Genomic DNA, 18,595 nt, shown 5'->3' with positions numbered 1-18,595 from the left:
CAATCTTGGTAAATCTCCCCCTGTTCTGTATTAGGAGACCCTGAATGCTTTGCTCATTTTAGGCGCAGATCCACCAGCGACTGTCCAAACAAGCAGACGTACTGAGCAGAGGGCGGCAGCAGACGGAGGGCTCTCTGCACAGTCTGCGGAGGCAGCTCACTGCACTGGACAACTTAGTTTCTTATGGAGCAGTGGATTCTCTGTTTCACTCCCAGATTTCCTCAGGATTGAGGCAGTCACTGACCCCAGAAAGGTGCAGCTTCCTGCTGCCCCAGGTGCGTGATCTGTCCCTATAGGTCTTCATTAATGTACAGAGCAACGGAGGCTATTATTGGGTGTTCTCAGCAAGGCTAGTGGCTGGTCCATGGCAGCAGGGGCTGGAACATTCTTGCTTTAGGGGTTCCAACAAAAATCCAGTTATTAGCCCTGGCCCCATTCAAAGCTGCATATGCAGCTGGAGTGACTGCCACCAGTACATAGGGGCATCAGCAATTCCGGAGAATAGTAAATTGGGGGGGGGGTCTTGTTTTATAATGACCTGTTTGGGGGCTCAGCAAATGTTACTTCTGTTACAGGACACATCGCTGCAGGATTATACTACAGATATTTTGGGATGCCCGTGATGGCCCAGCTGTGGATTTGACAGGTGGTGCTGTGTCTGGCCTCACCTGGACCCCCCCGTTTGCAGTGCCTGTGCTCACACGGACGACGCTCCCTTTACAGAGCATGAATGCATTGGTGTTTATGGTCAGAGCTGTGATGTGTGTTGAGATGGGTGCAGTATTCCCTGGATTAAGGTGGGGGCCCGATATCTCACGGATTTATTTATTTTGTGACTTGTAAACTAATCTATTTTTGTATCTCAAATTTCTACAAATAAAAGATTACTTATAAAATGGTCCTGTCCCGGCTGCAGCACGCTCTCCCTTATCCTCTCCTGGCTAGTCACATTACACCTCTATGGAGAGTAAATGGTGCAGGGTCTGGATGAGGATTGGCTCAGTTTATGTACAACTCCCATCATATCTGAAAGGCATTTGGAAACAACAGCTGAGCACTGCTGGGTGATCACTTGGTTCTTCTCATTAACCCTATCTAGGAACAACTACTCCCAGTCTCCATCAGCTTGGTTTCAGGCTTTCCTTGGAGGTGATGCAATTACAGTCAATGTTTCGGCTATGAAGAAAGTCCTCAGCCAAGACTGTAGGGGGAGTGGAGAGAGGAGAGATGCAGATTCCATACAGCACCCCTACCCTCATGAGTGCTGTAGGAAGGACAGAGCAACCCACCGCAAAGTGAGAGCAGTGGGAAAAACAGACAGATGCCATGTAGATTATCTAGATCCAGGAACTTTATTTACAAATATTTAGATTAATAGCATTTTGTTACATCGAGGGGAAAGTAGAGAATCTGTCAGCCCCATCCGCAGGCGGCCACTGAAGAGCGCGGGGGAGACGAGCTGTGGTCATTATCACTGGATGGATTGTGGTCCCTGCACAAGACAAGTTCTGCTTAGTGGATGGATGCAAAATGCATTAGAACCCCCCTCCCCCCAAAAAAAGCCCATAAAAAAGAGGGGCATTATATATCATTGTAGAGGGGCCACACCACACAGCCCAACTGTCCTGTTCCAGTTTTGGCCTCATGTGTAGAGTCTACAGCGTGTGGATCACTGTGCAATGCTCGGATATACCAGTGTCGATTCAGCGCCTCAGACCCAAACACTGGAATAAATTAACCAGCTAATACCCAAACTGCATAAACCATCGACTGTAGTGTTAAACACACAAAAAGTTCATTTACAAAGCGGAATAATGAGATGCTGCAGACACCAAACAGCAAGGGTTAAAAAAGAAAACACCAAGTGCAACAAGGAAAGGCAGAGCAGAGAGCAGTAATGGAAGATAGACCATTGTCATCACCTCGCTGATCAGCCCACAAGGGGATAGCTCATAAAAAGCAGCTCAAAAGCCACAGTACAAAAAAAAGAAACTGCGGATGCAGCGCTTGCAACACCCTGACCAGAAGGTGCAGGTGGTGGAGGATCTGGCCATTCTGCAGGATTTTTACACATTGGGGGTGAAGTGAAAATCAGCAGAAAAGTTGTAAAAAAAAAAAAAAAAAAAGACAAAAGTAAAAGTTTTCACCCCACCATGTACAAGAGGAGACGAGCGGAGGCGACAGACGGCCGGGCCTCCTTATGAACCGCGGTATTCACAGCAAATGAAGCGCTCAGCTACAGGAGGACAGAACGGGACAAGTCACAGGAAGATGAAAGCAAAGTCCAGCCTCGGCTTCTCTACAACGGCACAGACGAGGGGGGAGGCTACGCGGGAGACCATGCAGGAAATGGTGGAGTTTCTGGGTGTTTATTACGCGGCTTCGCCTTTGAGAACCTGATTACATCTAGTTACTTAGCAGTTTAGTATCGTGTTACTGTCAGCGCAGTAGAGTCCCCCCCACCTTTAATTTTAACCAGTAGGATGTACAGAAGAGAATGGGACAGCAAAAAGTACTGCTTGAGACAGACAGGAGGAAAGGTCAGACACACGGCCCCACTGACAGGTCACTAGCAGCCGCAGCCTTCTCTCTGAGGTTGGGGTTCACTGGTTAGCCGGCCTCCTTGGGGTGCTGATGGCTTGTGCTGTACCCCAGACTCGGCAGCATTCAGATCTAGGCTTCCGTCCTGGATATTTTGGTAGATTTTCTTGGCCGCCTCCAGGAACGCATCTTCCACGTTCTCCCCTCTGTGGTGGAAAACAGATAAGTCAGCAAAGGGGTGCAAAAAAATTCCAAAGTAAAATCATGTTACCCAATACAAACCAGCCAGAGCACTACTGAACTCCAAATCTTAAGGGGTAGGGATGAGCAAACGTGCTCGGATAACGTACTCTTATACGAGCACTCCCAGATGCTCAGATATTATGTTTGAGTCCCTAAGAGTCACAAATCATGCAGGCACAAACAGCCTGAACACGTGGAGGTTCCCTAACAAACAGGCAATCCCTTACATTTGTTGAGGTTGTCTAACAGCAGTAGATCATGCAGCTACACGGACCCGACCATAATATACAAGCTCTCCCAGATGCTTGGATAACACGTTATTCAAGCACGTTCGCTTATCACTCAAGACAGGGGAATAATGTTGACAGACAACTGCAGAGCAGACACAAGAGCTGACACATACTGTTGTGCTTACAGACAAGACCGGAGAGAAACCCAATTCTTTAATTTTTTTTTTTCAGAGCTTCGATATTTTGAGGGAACATGTATGTCCATAAACACTAAACCTGGAGATAAAGGGTTAATCTGCAGGTAAGTATTAAGGTGCAAGGCTGTGGCCACCAGGCAAGAACCTGCACCCTGTCACAGGCTATCACCACTCCGGCACTTTGACAGCTTGCTCTGCACAGATACGCTGTGGAATCAAATTAAATTTCCTTCAGTAGCAGTGGAATATTTTAACCTGCACATCAGCCCCATGTTAATAGTGTTTGGGAGCATTGTAGCTTCACAATATCTTTACTGATCTACTTTATGGTGAACATAACAGGATTTTTGGGTTGCTTACCGTAAAGTCTTTCTCGAAGCCTTCATTGGGGGACACAGAGATCATGGGTGTATGCTGCTGCCACTAGGAGGCTGACACTAAGTACAGAAAAAGGTTAGCTCCTCCTCCGCAGTATACACCCCACCAACCGGCACTATATTCCTCAGTTAGTGAGAAAGCAGTAGGAGAAGTAACAAAACAGAATGAAAACAGAACAGACAACTCAACTGTAATCAACAAACATATGAACAGGAGTTGCAGAACATGGGAGGGTGCTGTGTCCCCCAATGAAGGCTTTGAGAAACAGATTTTACGGTAAGCAACCCAAAAATCCTGTTTTCTCTATCCCTTCATTGGGGGACACAGACCATGGGACGTCCCAAAGCAGTCCCTGGGGAGGGAGAAGCAAACTTCCATTAGGTCTGAGGACTCACCACCGCCACCTGCAGGATCCTTCTGCCTAGGCTGGCGTCCGCCGAAGCGTAGGTGTGGACCTTGTAAAATTTGGCAAACGTGTGGATCAAAGACCAGGTTGCCGCTTTGCAGAGCTGCAGCGCGGAAGCTCTGTGGCGCACCGCCCAGGAGGCACCCACTGCCCGGGTAGAGTGAGCTCTAATTCCAGGAGGGGGCACTCGATGCTTGACCCAGTAACTTTCCAAAATGGCCGATCTGATCCAGCGAGCAATGGTAGCCTTGGAGGCCGGATGACCTTTCCGCGCACCCTCTGGAATGATGAAAAGAGTCTGTCTTCCGCAAGGGAGACGTCCTAGCCAGATAAACCTTCATCGCCCTGACCAGGTCCAGCTTGTGCAAGGAGCGCTTCAGAGGGTAGATTGGACCCGGACAAAAGGACGGAAGAAAAATGTCCTTATTTAGGTGGAAGGTGGACACCACCTTAGGAAGAAAGGAAGGCGGGGGGCCGCAGGACCACATTATCCTGGTGAAGCACCAAGAAAGGGGGGCGACAAGACAGGGCCGCCAATTCCGACACGCGCCGGATGGAGGTAATGGCCACCAGAAAGGCTACTTTCCAGGAGAGAAAAGATAGGGAGAACTCCCCGAGCGATTCAAAGGGTGACCGTTGAAGAGCCTCCAGGACCAGATTGAGATCCCATGGGTCCACGGGAGCGCGGTACGGAGGTGCCGCATGAGCCACTCCCTGAAGAAAGGTCTTGACCTGCGGACGGGAAGCCAACGTCTTCTGAAAAAGAATGGAAAGCACAGAGACTTAACCCTTCAAAGAGCTGAGGGAAAGACCCGCATCTAGGCCTGCCTGGAGGAATGCCAGGATAGAGGGGAGAGAAAAGGACATGGGCGGAACGTCATTGGTCTCGTACCAAGTGAAATAGGCCTTCCACGTACGATAATAAATTCTGGAAGATGATGGCTTTCTAGCCCGGATCATGGTGAGAATAACCCGATCCGAAAAACCCGACTGTTTCAGAACCACGGTTTCAACAGCCACGCCGTTAAATTGAGCGGCCGAGAATTGGGGTGGCAGATTGGGCCTTGAGACAGTAGATCTGCTCTGGAAGCTTCCAGGGGACGTCTGCGAGAAGGTTGACGCAGTCCGCGAACCAAGCCCTTCTGGGCCAATCCGGAGCAATGAGGATGACTGGTACCCCTTCCGCCTTGACTTTCTTCAACAGCTTGGGAAGAAGAGGCAGGGGAGGGAACAGATAGGGAAGCTTGAACTGAGACCAGGGAATGGTCAGAGCATCAGCGCCCACTGTGAGAGGATCTCGGGCCCTGGATATGAACTGAGGAACCTTCCTGTTCAGGCGAGACGCCAGCAGATCCACGTCCGGAGTCCCCCAACGACGGCAAAGCTGATGAAAGACGTCCGGATGTAAGGACCACTCTCCCGCCGCGAGACCTTCACGGCTGAGAAAATCGGCGGCCCAGTGGTCCACGCCGGGAATGTGCACTGCGGATATCGCTGGGACCAATATCTCTGCCCATTGGAGAATCTTGGACACTTCCACTAGAGCCGAGGAGCTCCGAGTCCCCCCTTGGTGGTTGACATATGCCACCGCTGTGGCATTGTCTATCTGAATCCGGACCGGCAGACCCGAGAAGCCTTTCCCAGTGAATGAGAGACAGATAAATCGCCCGTATCTCGAGGACGTTGATCGGCAAAGTTGTCTCTTGAGTCGACCACCGACCCTGAACCGTCTGGTTTCGAAACACAGCTCCCCAGCCGAGAAGGTTGGCGTCCGTTGTCACAATCTGCCAGTGAATCGGAAGGAATGACCGGCCGAGGGAGATGAGAGAGGACGTCAGCCACCAACTGAGGGACTGTTTGACTCGGGACGAGAGGTGAATTGGACGATCCAGGGAGAGAACGGACCTGTTCCACCGAGACAGGATGGCATGTTGAAGCGGTCTCGTGTGGAATTGAGCAAAGGGAATTGCTTCGGTCGTCACCACCATCTTTCCCAAGACCTTCGTGGCTGACCGGAAGAATGGAAGCTTTGGTCTCTGCAGCGATCGTACATCTCGCCACAGGGAAATCAACTTCTCTTCCGGGAGAAAGACCCTCGATCGAAGGGTGTCGAACAATAAGCCTAGAAACACAAGACGTTGAGTCGGAACGAGGCAGGACTTCTGAAACTGGATAGGGTGTCGAAAACGATGGTAAGGCTTTGGAGAGTCTGGTGAAAAGATGGAGCTTTAATTAAAATGTCGAGGTACGGGAAGAGTACGAGACCCCTGATCCTCAACAGGGCCATCAACGCCGCCATGATCTTTGTAAAAACTCTGGGCGCGGTGACGAGACCGAACGGCAGGGCGACAAACTGGTAGTGGTCCTGATGAATCGCGAAACACAGGAATTTCTGATGTCCGTGAAAGATGGGGACATGCAGATAGGAGTCTTGAATGTCTATTGAGCACATGAATGCCTGCGCCTCCATGGAAGCGATCACAGAATGAAGGGACTCCATCCTGAAATGTCGCAGGCGGACTCTCTTGTTCAGCAGTTTGAGTTCCAGAATGGGTCGAACCGCGCCGCCTTTTTTCGGCACTACAAACAGATTTGAGTAAAACCCTGTGAATCGTTCTGTTTCGGGAACGGCACAATCACCCCAGAACTGAGAAGTGAGCGATGGATGCAAAGAAGCCCAGAACTAAGGCGGGGTCTTTTGGAGGTCGAAGAAGCGATCTCGGGGCCGAGAGACTAACTCTATCTTGTATCCTGACCTAACTTCCCTGACCCAAGCGTCTTCCACCGAGGCAAGCCAGACGTCTCTGGAAAGAAAAGTCGCCCGCTCAGTTGGGCCTGCGCCTCGGAACCTTGTTGATAGTCATGCCGATGTGGACCGTCGGGTTCTGGACCTGGAGGATCTGCCCTGGGAGGAGTAAGATCGCCAGGAGGGAGTAGGCCTAAAGGAGACCTTCTTCCTATCCTGGCGTGCCTGCGGCCTTTGTTGGTTGGAAAAGGTTTCCACCGATGCTACGCGGCGGTAGGGCCGAAACTGACGCCTTGGAGGGGGTCTACGTGGCTTGGACTGAGGGAGAAGAGCTTGTGCCCCCTGTGGCGTCTTTAATAACCTGGTCCAGCTGGGATCTGAAAAGACGCGCTCACTGAAAAGGCAGATTGGTAAGGGACTTTTTTGATGACAAATCCGCCTGCCAAGCCTTGAGCCAAATTGAATGCTGGATTGCAACTACGTTGCTAGACGCTTGAGCTGCGCAAGACGCTGCATCTAAGGAGGCAGAGACCAAATATTCCCCTGCATGGGAGATCTGGTTGGCCAGCTCAGCCAGTCGCTCTGGTTGGGCTCCATCAAGAATGCCCTGGCGTAGATCCTCCGCCCAAGTAGCAATGGCCTTGGCTACCCAAGTGGAAGCAAAGGTTGGGCTTAGCACCATCGCCGCCGCTTCGAATGCTGACTTTGCTAAGGATTCTATGATCCTGTCGTTAGAATCTTTTAGAGACGCCACACCTGAAATCAGAAGGACTTTATTGTTAGTCTGGACACAGGAGCATCTACAGAGGGATCTGTTTTCAGATCTTGCGGGCATTTGACCTCACATGTTTACCTTTGGGTTTGCAATCTCCAGGCATTTTGGGTGTATACCCTTTAGTGCTAATTATCTCAATAACAAGGGACTCTATATTTATGGTTATTTGTGGTCATTTATTCATGTGATATATATTACATGTGTTTGGTATATTTTATGCCTTGTTATGTCATATTACTACATCTAGCACATGGTTTATTAGGGTCTCTTTTTATGAATGTATCTACGTTTCTATGTTACATAATGTTGTAGGTCTCTGCCCAGCATCTTGGAGGGGGTATTTTTCAGGTTCCCACCTTAGAACCTGTTCTCTTGGAGTGTCATTTATAGCTAAATTGTTTTGGCCTTTTTAATTGGTTTTAATTCCTTCCTTGTCACGTGTTGTTACTTTTGTATGCTAAATAATAAAAAGTAAATATTTTTTGATTATATTTTGGTATTTTTTGCTGATTTCAGGGTTGATCGCGTCCATTTCACACACTTCTGTTTGAATACAACATGGAAGAGGAAAGGTGTGTGGACTGCAGTCCCCTGTAGATAATCTGTAGTGCCCTCAAGCTTCTGTGTACTTACAGATGGAGAAGTCGACCGGTTGTCGGTGAGCTCTTGAGAAAATGGATACAGCACGCCGAGACGCTTCCCTCTTTGAAAGCGTCTGGTCGGATTTTCTCTTTCCCTGGTAAGGAGCTTATCAAACTCAGAGTGAGGAGCGAAGACTCTGGAAGGTGCTTCTGCCTGTCTGAACGAAACCTCCTGATCCGAGAGTTTCGCATGAGAGTCTGTGATCTCGAAAGTGTGGTTAATCGCTGCAATGAGGTTCTGTACCTTAACCTTTGTGTCCGCGGCATGGTCCGAATCCAGCTCTAAGACCTCTTCAGATGGCGCATCCGAGAACGCTTCGCCTGATTCGGGTGAGGAAGGACGGGACGGAGACTGCTGGGGGGGTGGGGGGGTGGACTATACGGAGAGATGGGGCAAGGGGAGGAATCCGGCTGGAGATCCTGCCTGGGCCTTTTGCGGCTCATGCTGGCTGGTTCAGAGAGAGGCTCTTGAGCCATGCTGGACCCTGCAGAAGTGTCCAGGGGCAACCTATCAAGCACAGCCACGAGGGACTGAGAGACCCTGGTGAGATCTGCCACTGATTGAGATAGAGAAGAGGCCCATCCGGGAATGGGGGGGGGGGTTCACTTTCACGTGGAACATTAAAGGGGCTCCTGAGCGGCGGGCTCAATGGGATTGCTGCAGTCTAGGCAGAGGGGAGTGGACTGACCTGAGGGAAGTTTGCGATTGCAAGAAGAGCATGCAAAGTACTTGACTAAAGTGCAAGAGGAAGCAGGAGGACGAGCACGGTCAGACTTAGAGTTAGACATAATGACGGAAAGTCACTGAAGCAGTGCCGGAAGGTTGGGGGACGGGAGACAGAGGAGGGTGTCAGTCTGCAGTTGCAGAGTTACTCACAGTCCGATGTCCTGAAGCTGCTTACAGCAACTGAAGATGCATGGCTCGTCTGGGCTTGCAGGGGCACGGCAGAGGGAACAGCGTCCGGCTGTGAAAATGGCGGCAGCCCGAGAGGGACAGAGCAGGAAGCGCGCGCTTTCCTGCAGAGACCGAGGAAGAAGATGGGCGGGGCTAACCGCCGATGCTAAAATGCGCCGCCCGCTGAAAATAGCCAGGCTGGGGGTGGGTGGAGAGCGCCGCCTCAGGGACGCCTAACATGAGGGGAGAAGGCGGTGGGCGGACTTAGAGCGGGTGGGAGAGAAGCTCGCCTAAGGAAGAAGGGGGGGCGTGGCCACGAAGCAGGACAAGGCCCCAAATGAAGCCGGGGCCAAGATTAATGTGGCAGCCGCCGGGAAGCACGGGGCGGCGCGGATGCCCGCAGAACAGCCGCGGCGCCCGCTCCCAAAGAAACCCTGTCTGGAGCCTGGTTGCAGGATAAATAAGAGCAGCCTGTGGAAAAACGGGGCCAGGGTGACAAGAGGCTGTGACAAAGGGAGACCCCCTGGTGCTAGAGATGGGTGCCATGATCCTATATAGCGATTTAGGGGCCCTATACTTACCCACCGTCTTGATCCATTCTGAGCAAACCTGGAAAGGAGAGTACCTTGAGTATCCAGCGTACGTGCTACCTGTAGAGGGATGTTCGAGTCTCATCCTAACCGACAGGCTCTGGTAGGCGAGTGGGTGGGAGATGGGGGACAAGGACCAAATGGCTAGCACACACCTGTGTTAGGCTCTTGGTCCTGCTGTAGAGAGCTGTGAGGATACGGGGTGGCAGTACATGCCGTACTCACAGTCTCTGTGTGGGACTACAGACGTGACCATTCACTCTGTATCCCTCCGGAAACCTGAAAAGGATCGACGCACATTGAGGTAGATATGGGTCTAATGAAAGACCCGTGTCCACCTCCTACTGACACCAAGCTAAATTGAGGAAAATAGTGCCGGTTGGTGGGGTGTATACTGCGGAGGAGAAGCTAACCTTTTTCTGTACATAGTGTCAGCAGCATACACCCATGGTCTCTGTGTCCCCCAATGAAGCGATAGAGAAATCTAAATTTATAAAGACCTATACTGAACTCAGTGGCATAATGCACTGATATTACACAGCACAGTCTTACGCAGCAGTAACAGCGGGTGTCCGGTGGCCCCTAATGACGTGCATGAAATCAGCTTTAGATTACAGAGTCAGAACCTGCAGCCAATGGCTTCTGTGCCCATGAGTCCAGCAATGTAAATGGACACAAGGCAAAGCTGCCAGACACTGGAGCTTTTCCCTCGCCCAAGAGTGCCCAAATTCCACAGGTTAAGCCACTACCATCCTCTTTAAGGTCACTCGCTGTGAGGTAACACCCACAGCCGGCACCAAAAGTTCCAACCAGAGGATGAACTGCAAATCATCTATATAAGAATACTACTGCCACGATCCTCATATACAATGCTCCCCATCACAGTCACTTACGTTTTTGCACTCGCCTCCAAGAACAGGAGACCTAAGAAATAAGAGGCAAGATTAGTGGGTGATGACGGCAGGAGGGGACAACAGGGGCATTCAGCCTGAAATGCTCTACGTACCATTCTCCTCAGCAAACTGTTTGGCTTCCTCGTATGTGACATCGCGCTGCGCTTCCAGATCTGCTTTATTGCCTATAAGAATGATGACCTGTGATGGAAGAGAAGCCGCATTACTGAGCGGCAGCCATACTCAAACGTCAATAGCAGGACGTCCACTCCCCAGTGGTGGCACTTACAGTATTGGGGTTGGTGAGGTTCCGGGCATCAGTCAGCCAGCTGCTTAGATGATTATATGTGCTTCTCCTGTAAAGAGGTCACACAAATAAGCAGAGACAGCTTCCAAGTCACTGACAGCAAGCAGAGATCCTGACAGTGAGGAGGACCAGCACCAAAGAGCTGAACACTTCTCATTCTACATGTAAAAGCTTCATGATCGGCCTTCACCCCAAGTAGAGAACCTCGGCTGAGCCCCTGAAGCTTATCAGAACTGTTGGGTCCCGGGGCTCCAGGCACCATACATTGCCACTTACCTAGTAATGTCATACACCATCAATGCGCCCGCTGCTCCCCGATAATAGCTGCGGGTGACAGCCCGAAACCGCTCTTGACCCGCCGTGTCCCAGATCTGTAGCTTTATCTTCTGTCCACTAACTTCAATTATCCGGGTACCAAACTCAACCCCAATAGTGTGAGGACAGTCTGCCATGACTGGTGGGGGGGGGGGGGGGGGGGGAGAGTCACTTGATCACAGGAGAGTAAATATACATGCACAGTAAACATTACCACACTGCCCCTCCCCCCGCTATACATTACCACATGCACTACCCCCCGCTATACATTACCACACGCACCACTCCCACCATGCTATACATTACATTTCTTCTCTGTGAATTGGTGCAGCAGGCAAGATTTCCCGACTCCCATGTCACCTACAAGAGAAGATGCAAGACGTGTGTGACAGCCACTGGGGACAAAAACATAATGCATTTCTGCATTCAGTTGGCAGCGCCAACGTCCAGGATCGGCACCCTCCCTACGACCAGGAGCCACTTACCGATTATGATATACTTGAAGATATAGGAGTAGTTGTACGGTGCGGTAGCCATGATGGCGCTAGACAAAAACAAAGAAGTGAGAATCAGCATAAATTGGAGGACCCCTCCATCACATAGCAGAAATCTTTGAGGTGTCACATAGGAGAGAGGAAATTATGTGCTATTATCCTCCATCCACCCACATTCTCGTACTGCCACCATGTGGATAACACAAACTCTAGACAGTAGGTCATATGACAGGAAGTCCACGTACTTAGCCAGTTGATATTACTATGGCAAACACAGAGCAAGCACAATACCTCTGTGACAGAGGCAGCAATCAGGTGGAATATCTTTTTGTCTATCCAGTGCAGCACCAAAACCATTACTGAGGGCATAGCCCCTACAGATGATCAGCGGCGATGAGAAGTGATGGACCCCCTGATCAGATACTGATAACCTGCAGATCCCCCTGTAAGAAAAATCCTCTACCATCTCAGGAGAGTGGGGGTAGTAACTAACACGGCCTTTAATGAAAATGTACCCAAAGATTTACCTGATCCGTGGCGGAAGGAAACAGAAGAAACCACCAAATGTCAGCCGAAATCAGAGCCCTGCCAGAGAAGACAGGCATGCGTCAGTACACGGGGGCCTCGGGACCCACAGAACACCCCATCATCCCTCGGCCCCAGCTGGAAAGGTCATACGCTCCTACTGATGAATCCCCCCGCCAGCATTTCTCAGGGGTCTCCATAGTATTGTGATAGGTTCAAAGGCAGGTGGTCTCATTTTCTTACAGCAGCAAGTCCATGCCTGCCCTGCAGGGAGCGCAAACCAGGATTCAGAACAAACATCGTATAAACTGGGAGCCAAGGTCGGGGGTCACTACAGACCCCTCAAATCACCAGTGTGACAGTGTAAACTAAAATACCCCACCTGGGACAGGAAACTCCCTTTAAGAGAGAACTCTGTACATGGAGATATCTCTCCATGTACCACAAGGTCTGCAGCAGGCTACAGATCTGAGTACAGATGACTTACTACCGACACCACATGTGAGCGACGGGGAGTGTCACCCAGTCCACTATATACATATGCAGTGTACACAACTGCGGAATGTCCTCTCAGTCTTGTTTTAGGGCATCAGCGGCTCCAGGACAGTGACACTACAAGGCGGTTTCTAATGCTCCAATAATATCCCCGACCTGGATCCGACCATTGCAGCTCCTGGACAGTCTGTGGAACTATATGTTGTAGGATGCTCCAATACATAATGTATCAGACCTGGATCCGACAGACTGTGGCACTGCATGGCGGTGTCTGATACTCCCATAATTTACTAGACCTAGATCCCGCCATCAGCAGCTCCCACACAGACTGTGGCACTACATGACAGGGTCAGATGCACCAATACATAATGTCCCCGAAGTTCTCGCTTGGATTCAGGTCTGGGTAACTGACATTAATAACTGCCATCCAGTAACTGACCACACGCACAATAGAGTGGCGCTGTCCTAGAGGAGAAGGGGCCCTGGACTACTGCACCATTTGTAAGGTCTGAGGATAATATCAGCAGTAGTCTGGAGTCTGCTGGTGCCAAGTGGAGGTTTGTGTGACCCTCCATGTTCTGGAGACTGCTGGGAGACTATGGAAACCTTGGATGGCATGCAAGTATGTGGGAAATGGAGAAGCCATGCCCGTACATAACCGTAGGCGGTGCAGCGTTCTGTCAGTGTCAATACGGACACTGGAAAAGAATCATGGATGGGAATGACACTACTTTTTTGGTGGTGTCCTGTGGGTCTCTCCAAGAGGTCCAGCTGACTAGGATAAACCATTGCTTCCAGCCCAGAATGTCACATGGGTTAGGTAGTGCGCTCCGGGTATGAGAAAAATAAAAAGAATTATATATATATATATATATATATATATATATATATATATATATATATATATATATATATATATATATATTATAAACAGATACAGTGGCATGTGAAAGTTTGGGCACCCCTGTTCAAAATATTTTTGTAATTTTTAAAATAAAAAAGGTAAAAATATATATTTTGCCTAAAATACAAAGGAAATGTGTAAACTTTAAAGTGAATCTGTCACCCCCTCCCCCAGGACGTATACAACCCCTTTCTTACATCGGACATAATGATCCGTCCATGTGACCTGGGCCAATTTGACCATGGACGGATTATTACGTCACCACAATTGCCCGCGCGATCGCCGTCTGGTGTCGGCTGATTCTGACAGCTGGCACCAGGTGCATGGAATGGTAACCGAACGCTCCCAGCACTTTAACCTCCGAAATACTGCGATCGAACACGATCGCAGCATTGTGGAAGCCAACAGAGGGTTGACAGCCCCTCTGCCTTTGGATTAGACACTACGGTGTGACGCGGGTTCCCGATTGTTGCCATGGTAACCCAATGTCGGACGACATCCGGGTCACCAGCGTTAGGAAACTTGCTGATCATGCGCAGTGCATGATCAGCAAGTCTGTCAGTGCAGCACTGACAGCTTCTATGGCATGCAGATGCTGCTTCATCTGCCTGCTTTAGAAGCAATCAGCCTGCAAAAAATGATTGTCCCATAGTGGGACAAAGTAGAAAAAAAGTAAAAAAAAAAAAATTAAATTCTAAAAATATTTCTAATTTTGGCTTCTGGGAAGGCCCCTGGACCTGATGGGTTACCTATTGAATTATATAGGAAGTACCGGGATATATTGACACCTCTCCTAGTAAAGGTCTATCGGGGAATATGGGAGGGGAATTCTATGCCCGAGTCCTTTTACGGGGCTAATATCATAGTGCTTTGGAAGGAGGGGGAAGGACCCTTTAGAATGTGGATCCTATCGTCCCATTTCATTAGTGAATGTGGACTATAAAATTTTTACCAAGATTCTAGCTACTAGGCTGAATTCCATTATATTGAATCTCATACATCCAGATCAAATGGGCTTTATGCCGGGCAAAAGCACTTCCATTAACATCAGAAGAGTCCAGTCAATAGCCCAATATAGCTCCTTGGTACCAGACAACAGATGGGCATTGGCATCGTTAGATGCTGCCAAGGCTTTTGACTCTCTTGAATGGCCTTTCCTTTCCGCATGTTTGCAGAGGTATGGCTTTGGCAATCAATTTATTACATGGATCAAAATATTATACATGAAACCTAAGGCCCGTATTATAATAAATAATTCTATATCTGAATCTTTCATGTTGCATAGGGGAACCCGCCAGGGTTGCCCTCTTTCCCCGGCTCTCTTCGCTCTTGCGATTGAGGCATTAGCAATACGTATAAGGTCCTTCCCCAGTATCCGTGGTATAGATATAGCAGGTCGGGTAGACACCATTGGCCTATATGCCGATGACATGGTGATATTCTTGAATAATGTGGAAGAAACTTTGCCGCAGGTGATATCCCTTATAGATAAATTTAGTAAATATTCAGGTTTACATATAAATTGGGAAAAATCTGCCCTGTTACCCCTTTCCCATGCTCCGATTCCCCAGCTAGAGGATCTCTCCCTGCTGCCTATTGTATCTAGTTTTAAATATTTGGGCATCTACATCTCTAATAATAGTACACTTGATTTACAACTTAATGTCCACCCATTGCTGGACCTGGTTAAAGCTAAATTTGCGTCTTGGAGTAGGCTCCCATTATCTGTGGCTGGACGCATTAATCTGATTAAAATGATATTACTCCCTAAATTTGGCTACTCGCTCCAGCGCAGTGCGGTAGCGGTGCCCAAGTCCTTTTTTGTTAATCTTAATTCTCTGGTCACGTCCTTTATTTGGGGGAAAACTAGGCCCAAACTTAAATTGTCCACTTTACAAAGACCAAAGAAGGGAGGTGGGGCGGCGCTGCCAGATTTTTTCCTGTACTACTTAGCTGGGCAGGCTAAAGCTTTAAATAAATGGATGCCGGGTAACTGCCTCGCTAATTCTGAAAGCCACCTGCTTCACGCTGCACAAGCGGATTACCCATTGGTTTCCTTGAGTTGGAAAAAACTAATGCTCCACGTCTGCTGCCCCTGCTCCGGCTGGCACGATTAATATGGAGACAAATCAAGAATGTAATAGGGTTTAGGGGTGTTGTGGCTGAAATGCCCTTGTGGAGTAATAACTTTTTCGGAGCTACTGAATCACCCATCCGCCGTTTTTTGGGCTCAGCATGGCGTTTCTTCAGTGGGAGACTTGTATGACCAGGGGACCTTAAAGTCTTTTGAACAGTTACAAGCCGCGCATGATATTCCAAGATCTCAATTTTTTCGCTATCTGCAGCTGAGATCGGCTCTTCAGTCACATATGAGGGATGGGGGTGTGGACCGTACTATTTCGTCTTTACATTTGATAGGAATTCTTAACTCGCAGGGTCCCCAGGGTCTCATATCCTCCTTGTACACATATATGCTGTCAGTAGGGGCAGAATCGGCCATAAGCTCTACAAGGATGACGTGGGAACGTCTCATCCCTGATGCGCAAAGAGAGGAGTGGGAGGAGATTCTGGAGTCTCCGAATGGAGTATCACCATCTATCAATAACAGAATGATACAAATGTATATAATTAATCAATCATATTTGACTCCGTTGCGACTTTTTAGGATGGGTCGGCTTCAATCATCAGAATGTATGCGATGTCACTCGCCAGATGCTGATTTTATCCATATGGTGTGGCAATGTCCCATTATCCTACACTACTGGAAAGAGGTCACCACACTACTGACATCCTTGATGCAGGCCCGTCCCTCTAGAGCCATTGATTTGCTTGTTTGGGGTATGGGAGGAGGAGATCTGGGATCGATATGCTGGGGTCTTCTTGCGCGAGATGCTGTTTATGGCACGGAAAGTGCTGGCACTGAGGTGGATGGGGGGGGCTCAGATCCTTCCTTTAGATTTTGGATCAAGTTGGTGAATTCGGTTGTTCCATATGAGCGCACGTTATATCACAATAGGGGATGCCCGGGGAAGTTTGAGAAGATCTGGGAGAGGTGGAATTCCTCTCACCTTACTCTACAAAACTGAGACATCACGCACGACACAACGTGATCTAGGAACCAAGCTGCGGAAATAGTAGATGTTAGTGGAGATAGTGGTAGATGTAGTTTAGGAGTTCTAGTTAGCTCTAAAGGTACTGTCACACTTAGCGATGTACCAGCGATCCCGACCAGCGATATGACGCGGTCAGGATCGCTGGTACATCGCTAAGTGGTCGCTAGTGAGCTGCCACACAGGCAGATCTCACCAACGACATCGCTGGGGACGGGGGTCGCTACTTACCTGTCACACTAGGCGATCCTGCGTCCTCCCGCCCGGCTCCACGCTCGTCTCTCCACAGGAAGCGCCGCAGGAAGCTGACGACGAGGAACAGTCCTGAACGTTCTCGCGCGATCAGCGATAACCAGCGGGGGAGCGGGTTGTAGGTAAGTATCACACACAGCGATATCGCTAGCAATATCGCTATAACGTCACAAGTTATAGCGATATTGCTTAGTGTGACAGTATCTTTACTGTTACATGACAAGGTTTGTGAAATTTAAATTAAAGTGATATATGTATGGGGAAACAAACAGTTATCCTTTAAATATGTTCGGATGGAAATGTACACATTACCTTGTTTATTTGTGAGAGTGTGCAATTTCTTTGTATTCTGTTATCACAACTCATTGTGTATGATGTACATTCTTTGTACTCTGGTGTTTAATAAACGAATTTAAAAAAAAAAAAATATTTCTAATTTAATAAATAAAAATCAATATATTCTCTCTAAATATTTGAAGGAAAAAAATTAAACAATAAAAGTACACATATTTAGCATCACCGCGTCCGCAACAACCTGACCTATAAAATTGTCCCACTAGTTAACCCCTTTAGTGAACACCATAATAAAAAAAGGCAAAAAACAATGCTTTATCATCATAACGACGAACAAAAAGTTGAATAATATGCTTTCAAAAAGACTGACATAAAACATGGTAGCGCTGAAAACGTCATCTTGTCCTGCAAAAAAACAAGCTATCATACAGCTTCATCAGCGAAAAAAAAAAAAAAAAAAAGTTATAGCTCGCAGAATAAAGCGATGCAAAAATAATTATTTTTTTATATAAAATTGTTTTCATTGAATTTATAAAAGCACCAAAAAACATTAAAAAATAAATAAATGAGGTATCGCTGTCATCGTACTGACCCGAAGACTAAAACCGCTTTATCAATTTTACCACACGCGGAACAGTGTAAGCCCCCCCGCCCCCAAAAGAAATTCATGAAACGCTGGTTTCATGCTGCGTCCCAAAAATCGGAATAAAAAGCGAACAAAAAATGTCATGTGCCCGAAAATTGTACCAATAAAAACGTCAACACCTCCCACAAAAAATAAGATGCCACGTGACTGTGGGGCAAAATATGGAAAAATTATAGCTCTCAAAATGTGGTGATGCAAAAACTTTTCTACAATAAAAAGCGTCTTTTAGGCTGGTTTCACATTAGCGTTTTTTTTGCGCAGCGCATCATGCGCCGCTATGTTTAACATGGCGTGCGCATGGTCTAGTGTTTGCATGCATTGGTATGCGTTTTCGCGCGCATGCGTTTTTTTAAGGTGTGAGCCTAGGCGTGCCAGACACAACCTATTGCATTTTTGGGTCCATCCAACGGCGTAAAAAAACGCATGCGCACAGAATGCCACAAAATAACGCATTACAGTGTATGGAAAAGCAGGCATGCACATGGACATGTGCACGCCTGCGTTACAAAACGCATGCGTTTTAAGAGTTAACATGGCTAGAAACTGGTTAAAACGCTTGCGCCTAAAAAACGCAAACGCATGCAAAACGCATGATGCATTTTTTGCATACGTTTCTATTGCGCACGAAGCGCTGCACTAAAAAACGCTAATGTGAAAGTAGCCTTAGCATGTGACAGCTGTCAAACATAAAAACCAGCTATAAAAACTCACTACAGAT

The 18,595-nt window shown here is 48.3% G+C and overlaps 2 protein-coding genes across 6 annotated transcripts in view; one reads left to right on the top strand and one right to left on the bottom strand.

The window, feature by feature from the left end:
* The window catches only part of CNTRL (centriolin), an 87,353-nt gene extending 86,455 nt beyond the window's left edge, over window positions 1-898 (top strand). For 3 of the 4 annotated variants that reach the window (XM_073558854.1, XM_073558852.1, XM_073558843.1), the window contains 2 exons: window positions 63-275; window positions 576-898. In XM_073558854.1, coding sequence (XP_073414955.1) covers window positions 63-275; window positions 576-623 — 261 coding nt within the window. In that variant the 3' untranslated portion in view covers window positions 624-898. The remainder of the gene's footprint in view (window positions 1-62; window positions 276-575) is intronic. The other variant, XM_073558855.1, reaches the window with a different exon arrangement.
* Window positions 899-1,333: 435 nt separating this feature from the next.
* The window catches only part of RAB14 (RAB14, member RAS oncogene family), a 32,657-nt gene continuing 15,395 nt past the window's right edge, over window positions 1,334-18,595 (bottom strand). The window contains exons 2-9 of one of the 2 annotated variants that reach the window (XM_073558867.1): window positions 12,179-12,236; window positions 11,643-11,701; window positions 11,464-11,517; window positions 11,119-11,296; window positions 10,825-10,891; window positions 10,649-10,736; window positions 10,536-10,566; window positions 1,334-2,747 (exon numbers count right to left, since the gene is read on the bottom strand). In XM_073558867.1, coding sequence (XP_073414968.1) covers window positions 2,570-2,747; window positions 10,536-10,566; window positions 10,649-10,736; window positions 10,825-10,891; window positions 11,119-11,296; window positions 11,464-11,517; window positions 11,643-11,694 — 648 coding nt within the window. In that variant the 5' untranslated portion in view covers window positions 11,695-11,701; window positions 12,179-12,236 and the 3' untranslated portion in view covers window positions 1,334-2,569. The remainder of the gene's footprint in view (window positions 2,748-10,535; window positions 10,567-10,648; window positions 10,737-10,824; window positions 10,892-11,118; window positions 11,297-11,463; window positions 11,518-11,642; window positions 11,702-12,178; window positions 12,237-18,595) is intronic. The other variant, XM_073558876.1, reaches the window with a different exon arrangement.

The sequence above is a fragment of the Dendrobates tinctorius genome, unplaced genomic scaffold (genome assembly GCF_039654945.1).
Source record: "Dendrobates tinctorius isolate UK_male_01 unplaced genomic scaffold, ASM3965494v1 ptg000013l, whole genome shotgun sequence".
Taxonomy (NCBI): domain Eukaryota; kingdom Metazoa; phylum Chordata; class Amphibia; order Anura; family Dendrobatidae; genus Dendrobates; species Dendrobates tinctorius.
The sequence above is the reverse complement of the archived record's forward strand: the minus strand, read 5'-3'. Positions and strand labels throughout refer to the sequence as shown.